The sequence below is a fragment of the Electrona antarctica genome (genome assembly GCF_951216825.1).
Source record: "Electrona antarctica genome assembly, chromosome: 3".
In the NCBI taxonomy this organism is placed as follows: Eukaryota; Metazoa; Chordata; class Actinopteri; order Myctophiformes; family Myctophidae; genus Electrona; species Electrona antarctica.
Genome location: NC_136808.1, coordinates 22,819,583 through 22,828,390, shown reverse-complemented (window position 1 = coordinate 22,828,390; position 8,808 = coordinate 22,819,583). Strand labels below are relative to the sequence as shown.

General features: G+C 40.3%; 1 protein-coding gene across 1 annotated transcript; it reads right to left on the bottom strand.

Moving 5' to 3' along the window:
* Positions 1–2,357: 2,357 nt before the first annotated feature.
* rpl12 (ribosomal protein L12) lies at positions 2,358–8,087 on the bottom strand. The gene is made up of 6 exons (XM_079496714.1): positions 7,918–8,087; positions 5,079–5,152; positions 4,504–4,602; positions 3,810–3,891; positions 3,316–3,402; positions 2,358–2,513 (listed from the first exon to the last, which is right to left on the bottom strand). The coding sequence occupies exons 1-6, from the start codon at positions 7,952–7,954 to the stop codon at positions 2,395–2,397; spliced, it is 498 nt and encodes a 165-aa protein (XP_079352840.1). The 5' UTR covers positions 7,955–8,087; the 3' UTR covers positions 2,358–2,394.
* Positions 8,088–8,808: the final 721 nt, after the last annotated feature.

The window sequence follows — 8,808 nt, the reverse complement described above, 5'->3', positions numbered from 1 at the left end:
TTGAAGGTGGTAACAGTCCATTTGCTCAGTACAATATTTCGGTACAAAATTTAGAATGTGTGCAGGGTTGAGTATGTTGAATCAGGTTTGCATAAATGAGGATTTAGTTGAAAATGAAATAAAATGGCGATAGTATTCATTGTGGGGCAGACGGCCTGTCACAGCCAGATTTGGGAGACCAGTAGTTTTGTTGTTGCAAGGAAAGCGGTAAAATGAGACTTTCGTGGTTGTTTTCGTCTCAGATTTAGTCCGACGGAGGGACACAGTATAACTATGGGGAAACATAAGCGACACAAAAGTAGGACCCGGAAGTATCTCTGGAGGGAGCGCTTATGTCACAGCTAAAATACTGAACTCTCAGAGCTACATATCTGTAAGGGTCCTTTTGGAACCCTGAAGGTCCCTCCCTGGACCTCACTTTTGAGAACCACTGGTTTAATTTATACTCCACGTGGCGACACATTGCGCCAATTTGTTGATCCTGTTAACATTTTCTGCAAGCAACACGGTTGTACAATTAGGCTTCACAGCAGTGACGACCTGGACCTCCGTCTTCTACACTGTTTCTGAAATGTAATGTTACCACCTTCTCGGTGGAACCTTAGTGTCCCTTTTCTAGGCATGTCATAGTAGACATTGAGACTTGGTGTAGAGGGAAGAAATGAGGTAGCCACGTATAGATGCCTGGGGTACCCTGGTCAACAAATGATTTAGGGTTTAAAGTGGTTAAAGACAAGACTTAATACTACAAAGGGCGAATATGCATCAATGCTACAATTAAAGAGATTACTCTACATAAGGATGGTTTAGGGCTTGTTCTTCACTTGAAGAGCAACCTCCTGAAATTACATTGTAATTTGAGGATGTACATTGTACAACCCTGCATTTTATGTGGCACCAAGAGAGCGAGCCCTCGAGACACAATGCATTTGGAAGTTATTTTCGATTCTCACCTGCAGAATTTAGGTTACAATTAGTCACCCTTTCATTTTAGCTGATCATGCTGTAAATGGTTCTCAAATGAAGTACAGCTTTTTGCTTTGTCCTATAAGGTTTCACAATTTCCAGCTTGTATCATGTTCATTATGGTTTGTTTTTCTTTTGTACTTGGAAGATGCATATTACATTTGATTAATAAAAATAGTTGATGGTTGGGCAACTATATTGCAAGGTCAAGGTTTGTTATAGACTACCTTCACCTAATGTACTCTGGAACTCATGTTTATCTTCTGTGTGTATGCACTGTAGTAGTTAAGGTAAACGTGCAAAAAAGCAGCACACTGAAGTTAATTAACCTAGTATAAATTGGGCATAAAGACTAATTTTTATGCCCAATTTATACTTTGTTGCATGCTGCTGCACACCCAAAATATAGTAATACAGCTCACATGATATGACTGTCCTGTATACTTGGAGCCTGGATTGGTGACAAACCAATTCTTCTGGGGAAAAGAAACATGTATCAGTTATTTTGACCTCATGTGTTGACCATGAGGTAATTTGCTATGGCAAAGTTTTACGTTTGCAGAGCCAACAACATTTGTACTTTTGTAGAACTGCAAGACTTTTTCAATAAAGATTTTGTACAAGTGAACAAATTATTGAAGCATGTCATGTCCCAGTTAGCTGCATCTGGATGGATTATGGCCAGTCACTTTATGGTCATGCAGATTTGCCACCAATCAAATGGTTTCTTGAAAGCAACGGAATAGGCTGGGGATAAAGCCTACCATGACATGCTCATTCCACTTTAATCAACAATGGCCATCACAGGTTTGAAGTTCTACTCAGGATGGTCTGTAGTAGCAACTCCCATAGCAATATTTGGCATATTTATAGTTTGTTGGAACAGCAGCCACAACATTCCTGCCCAAGTCACCATGTCAGATCATAATAAACACAATATGAATGATGTCATCCCCAGGTTCACGGAAGTACTTTCTCTATGGAGAACAACATTCACAATAGTCTCAAGAATTGTAGTTGTGAGTAGACTTACGATTGTCAGTCACTCATATGATGAATCAGTTTCTAAAATGTAACTAATTCAACAGCAGTAATATTAGTGTTTTCTCTCAGTCAGTTGATTCTTCATATCCATACGAGTGTTACAGCCAGGATGATTTTTCAAACGCACTTATATGAGGTGATCTAAAATACCCCTATGAGGATTACAATGCAAATACTTAGGACTTCGCACCTACTGATATTTACATCAGACTTGTGCTCTATAAAATGTCCATTTGATATCACTGGCTTTAAATTAAACCCCAATATGAACAAGAATGTCCAGCCGTAAAATGTTCACTTGATGTCACTGGTATTAAAATGAATAAAAAGCCTTTAACACAGTATGGTCAAGTTTTGTAAACAAATTTATTTTTGCTCTCCCATTTACTCCGATGGGCACTCAACCTTGCCAGCATTGATGTCATCAATGACATCATGAGGAGGACGGCCATCAATGGTGCAGCCCACAGACTGGGCGGTACCAAGAATCTCCTTGATGGTTCCTGAAGGATGAGAAGATTTAAGACAAGATTAGACTTTAACCAAACTACCTGCCGTTTGTTTGTTTCTGAGAAACTCATGTTCCAGGCCTTTCGGCACAGAGTTACCCATTGATGTAGGCAGCCCTGCTTCCTAGAGCTGGGTCAATTTCAGCCTCCACTGGATTATACTCAGTCACTCTGACAGACAGGTATAGTGGCGGGAGGCTCAGTCATATGGTCCACAAAATACTAGAGCCTGATTAACCAATTTAGACCTGAGCTCGATTATACAAATGTCTTCTAAATCCTGACAGTTTTCTGAAAAACCTCATGTTTATGTCAGTGGTTTAAGATTTTAGTTAAAATGTTCACAGAATATATATATATAAAGATTTGAGCTACATTTTTCAAAAATAGCAGACCTACAAGCTCGTAGCGTGGCACTCTGTGCCGCACTATGAGCTTGTACATCTGCTATTTTTCAATAGCTAAAGTATAACAATGCTTAAAACAGCAAAAGCGGTTCCCGCCCAGAATGGATTAATTACGACTTTTTGATTTTTATTGTAACTGATGCAGCCGGTTTCCCGATCATCATAGCTGAACTTTTCCAAGATTCAAAATGTTCACAATAGCAGATCTAACAAGCATGCAATGCATCGCTACGCCAACAGCTTGTAGATAGGCTGCGTTTATGAATATAGCTTAAGTAGCTCATAAATTGAAGTTCCGTTTGTGTATTTTATATTTACTTGTCTGCTTGTTCATTAAAAGTTAAAATTATATATTAAACATAAATTAATGAAAAGAGCATTTTACGTACCAGAGAGCTCCCTGGCAATGGAGCGATGCCTCATGGTACGAGCAACGGTCACAATCTCGTCAAAGGTCACACTCCCACTGTGCTTGACTGTAAGCAAAGAAAACTGTTAAAACTTCAACGTGTCATATTCAAAGAGAAATCGCATGTGCTTAATTTAATTCCAAACGTTTTAGCTCCCCATCCCCACATAGAGGCACAAAGTGTGAAACAATGGGTGTTCCAGGCCTTTCGGCACAGAGTTGCCCATTGATGTAGGCAGCCCTGCTTCCTAGAGCTGGGTCTATCTGAGCCTCCACTGGATTATACTCAGTCACTCTGACAGACAGGCATAGTGGCGGGAGGCTGCCATACAATACATTACAAAACCAGATGACCGATAGAGCACACGCATTATTGTTCAACATAGTATAAATTAGGCCTACCCCCCCATGTCAATACATTTCAAATATAACCACCAATTATTAATGATCTCAAAGTGCTAGTGTTGAACTTACTGTTCTTGACCTTCTTCCTGTCACGAGGAGGCTCCTTCAGGGCCTTGATGATCAGTGCCGAGGCAGATGGAACCACCTCAATCTAACACAGAAAACAAAAAAAAATTGCCACCATGCTGGAAACTAGTCAAGCTCCAGAAATTGCATGTGCTTAATTTAAGAAAACAAAAAAAATTGCCATCATGCTGGAAACTAGTCAAGCTCCAGAAATTGCATGTGCTTAATTGAATTCCAAATGTTTTAGCTCCCCATCCCCACAGAGGCACAAAGTGTGAAACAATGGGTGTTCCAGGCCTTTCGGCACAGAGTTGCCCATTGATGTAGGCAGCCCTGCTTCCTAGAGCTGGGTCTATCTGAGCCTCCACTGGATTATACTCAGTCACTCTGACAGACAGGCATAGTGGCGGGAGGCTGCCATACAATACATAAAATACACTACAAAACCAGAAATTAGGCCTACCCTTATAATTGAAAGGAAATAACTAGCACCATATCAATACATTTTAAACCACCTCAATCTAACACAGAAAACAAACAAAAATTGCCATCATGCTGGAAACTAGTCAAGCTCCATAAGAGTCAGCATCATTCCAGAAAGATTCTTGATTCACTCTGAACCAAGAATACCTATATGGATGGATGCATAATGGAAGAGCTCAGAAGATGAGAACTAAGCATCCATGTTTCTACGTACCGCTGCGTTCCTGTTCTGGATGGTCAGCTTGACCGTGATCCTCAGACCCTTCCAGTCACCGGTGGCCTTGGCGATGTCATCACCAACTTTCTTGGGAGACTGAAAAACAGCACAGGAGCGAGGGCCTCGTTTTCAAACTGTTCACATAAATCCCCCAAATGTGTTAAGATAAAAGTCTTACAAAACTAAATTGTCCTTAACGCCACACCCACATGTAGTCTAGAGACCTTGATCTCCAGTGTTTTTTAATTTTTATATATTCAAAGATTTGCACCACATTTCACGATTTTCTCAAAAATAGCAGACCTACAAGCTCGGTGCCGCGCTATGAGCTTGTAGATCTGCTATTTCAATACCTAAAGTATAACATAATGCGTAAAACACCAAAAGGGGGTTCCTGTCATGAATGTGTTCCAGGCCTTTCGGCACAGAGTTGCCCATTGATGTAGGCAGCCCTGCTTCCTAGAGCTGGGTCTATCTGAGCCTCCACTGGATTATACTCAGTCACTCTGACAGACAGGCATAGTGGCGGGAGGCTATCGGTTTCATATTAAATTATGTTAAGTGCAACTCACCAGACCCAGTGGTCCAATTTTGGGGGCCAGGGCTGATGTAGCTCCAACCTCTCCTCCTGTGCACCTCATGTACACTGTTGGAAAAAATATACAATTGCCAGATTACATTTATGCATTGATAGGTGAATGTTACCTCAAACCATTGATAGTACCTGAAACCCTCACAAGATGGTTCTGTACTTAGTGTACAACAATTCCACTCGTTTAATCTGTATCCTGACTGCATTCTCTACGCTGATTGGATAAAATTGGTAGGCCCTATCCCAGTTTCAGATTAATAAAAATCTGGACACATGGACTCCTGTTACTGAACAAACTCTAAAAGCAATGAGTACTCTCACTATAAAAATTTCAAAATCACGTGCACGACAATGGGTGTTCCAGGCCTTTCGGCACAGAGTTGCCCATTGATGTAGGCAGCCCTGCTTCCTAGAGCTGGGTCTATCTGAGCCTCCACTGGATTATACTCAGTCACTCTGACAGACAGGCATAGTGGCGGGAGGCTGCCATACAATACATAAAATGCATTACAAAACCAGATGACCGATAGAGCACACGTATTATTGTTTAAAATTGGTAGGCCCTATCCCAGTTTCAGATTAATACAAATCTGGACACATGGACTCCTGTTACTGAACAAACACTCTAAAAGCAATGAGAGATTTATAGAGATTTCAAAATCACTTGCATGACCTTTAAACATTAGAGCTGGGCAATATATGCGATATGAAACTAGGCATTTCGGACATCACATCATGATGGTTTTAAAGGGCTATAGCGCAGTCAAGTGATGTCATTTTCATAATTTACCAGATTGTTCCATTATTCACTTATGTTCAAGCCTTAATGCCAAAAGTCAAGACAAGCATCCCAAGTCATGATCCACACAATACAGTATTGGTAACCTACAGCATATCTATGCACTCATGACTGCATCGGATGGTTTTACCCTTTTAGACCAGACGCAGATTAAAAGAAAAAGGCTTCTAAATCCTAAAAGTTCTGAAAAACCTGTCAGTGGTGCTCAACTTTACCCTGTTGACTAAAATCTGCATTTGGCCGCAGACCCCCCATCTGAAAATATGTTCCAGGGACCCCCCCAAGAAGCAAAGATTTGAGTTAAAGAACGCATATTCAGAGATTTGCACCACATTTTTCAAAAATAGATGTACAGGCTCGTAGCACAGCACTCTGTGCCCTGCCATGAGCTTGTAGGGGGTTCCAGGTGGTCCCCAGCTAAATGGAGTAACCACATTTGGTTTCATTTTATGCTTAGTTTAACATCTGCATTACTTAATTTACAAGAAGCCTAGACAATTAGAGAATGTAGAATCGTTATTTGTCAACGTTTGCCTTTTAATCAATAAAGCATTGAATTGTGGACAAAATCTTATCAAACCAATTATGAATGGTCTGCAAGGCTAAATCGTATCAAATGGTGGTCCGTGGCTCAAACGCTGAATAAATGGGCCTGGATTATGAAAAGGGTTGAAAACTACTAGAGTAGACCAAAGTCACAGAAAAGCCCATTTCTCAATCCTCACCAGTTTTCTAGTACATGATTTTTTTTTGCGTTGGGGATAAACGATTATATTTGTAATTCATGGCAGAGCATGAGATTTGTCTTGTGGGAATTTAGTTTTGCATAGCTTTTTCATAGCAGAGTGAAATTAAAGTGCTTCAAACCCATTTTGATAATCATATTCACATTACTAATTCGTTAAGTGAGTTTAACATTTTTTTGCCATTAGTCATTTGTCAAAAGAAAATGTGAATTGTTTTTTGACAGAGTTTAAGCCACAATCAGACTGCTTATTTTAACTTTATTTTATTGCCATTTTAACCATGGACCTTCAAGCAAAAATACATTTAACCCACACTTTTAAGTTTACCCCGCAAATCATAAATGTGCATACAAATAACGCATCTTGATTTCTAGTAAGCGTCGGGATGCTAGTATGACACCATTTAACAGTACTCATGTTGCATGACAACCACGAGGTGTCGCTCGCTGCTCAGAAATGTCCGTCGCTGCAGTAACTCTGGGCTCAGTCAAATGGTTATAATAAATACACGGTCTAAGGACCTAGTGTGATTCCACACTCATCAAATGTGAACGTAACGACATGTTCATACGGTTTATAATTATCTCTAGTAAATGTGAAAAAAGTAAAAATTACACCTTAGTGGTTTTCAAAACCAGTGGTACAGGGACCACCAGTGGTCCTTGAGGGGGTTCCAGGTGGTGCCCACTGCCCAGCTAAATGATGGAGTTGGTAACCAAATCCCTTTAAGATTTTTAACTCTTGAGAACATAAACATATTTCACGCTCTCAAGCGTTATTGTTTAACATCTGGCATTACTTAATTTACAAGTCTACACAATTAGAGAATGTGGAAGAATTGTTATTTTTGATAAAACGTTTGCCAACAAAATATTCTTTAGTTGTGTCTGAGGCTAAATGGCATTAGATGGTGGTCGGTGGCTCAAAAGCCCAATAAATAGACCTTGATATGAAACTGGTTGAAAACCTACTGCGCTAGGATGCTAATGCTAACGTGACTGAGTCCCGAGCTGCTCAGACAGACCCCACGTGGTCCGCAGCTTTACTTACCTAGTAGGTCCTGTACAACGGCAGATAAAACGTCTCATTAACGTGGCCGTCAGTACATAAAACATAATGTTTTATTAATAAAATAAACCTTAACACACCATCCCTTTCCACGTTCTGGTGTAAACGTCATGTGCGGCGGGCGCACTGAGCGCAGACCAGACGCGGCCGCCATCTTGACTTTAGAAAAATACTCCTAAAAACAAAAATCTCTCAATCAAACGTACCAACTTTAATCTCAAGGGGGTCGAATTTGGGAGGCATGTTGATGAAGTAGACGCTTGGTTCTGCAGGTTGTCACTGGTTGTGGTGGTGAGGGTGTCGGATGAACCCAGATAAGGGACGACCGATCACTGTTGCACCTTCACCGCTAAGAGAACAAGAAAGAGCGAGTAGAGAGGCCACACGTCTTTATATACCACCACCAAGTAACGCGAGACTTGTACAGTGTTGCCAGATTGCGTGGGGGGAGATAAGCGACCAGGTCTGTGAAAACCACAAGCCCAAAAGAAGCCTGACTACTTAATCTAACTAGGCTATTTTAAAAACAATCATGGAAAACATAAAATGTGACAAAATATTGAATATTCTTTGAAACATTTTAACAACACAAATCTTGTATGGGGGTTCCTGGCTGGCAAAATATTTTTTAGATGTAGAGGGTCTTTATTTCATTTGGCGGCAGGACAAATACATTAATCAGCGGGTCCTTGACATGAAAATGTGTGAGAATCACTGGTTTAAAACAACATTAGGAAACATGCCTAAATAAGCAACTACACTCTAGAGAGTCTAGAAACAAGCCCCCAAAAAACCGCAACTACCAACAAGCTATTTTACAGAAAAACAAGCCCAAAGTCGCTTATAATAAGCGGACATGGCAACACTGGACTTGTTCTCTTTAGTTGACTTGATTGATTGATTGATTGAAGAATTTATTAACAGTTTGCAGAATTACAGTACATTTCAAGCACAAACTCAATACAAAGGCTGTTAACTGTGAGTGGACGACCCAATTAAGCATTACACTTGTTTCCAATAGGGTCCACCATGTTCAAATCATCAAAACATTTAGAGACGTACAAATAGACACTTCTATAGACAGAACAGGAATTCAT

Bases quoted from the DNA above. Each gene is read 5' to 3' on its own strand.
- rpl12 (XM_079496714.1), bottom strand. From the start codon at position 7,954: ATGCCTCCCAAATTCGACCCCCTTGAGATTAAAGTTG. The intron at 5,153-7,917 runs GTACGTTTGATT...TTTTTCCAACAG, and splicing joins CCCCCTTGAGATTAAAGTTG to TGTACATGAGGTGCACAGGA. The intron at 3,892-4,503 runs GTACGTAGAAAC...TTTCTGTGTTAG, and splicing joins TCCAGAACAGGAACGCAGCG to ATTGAGGTGGTTCCATCTGC.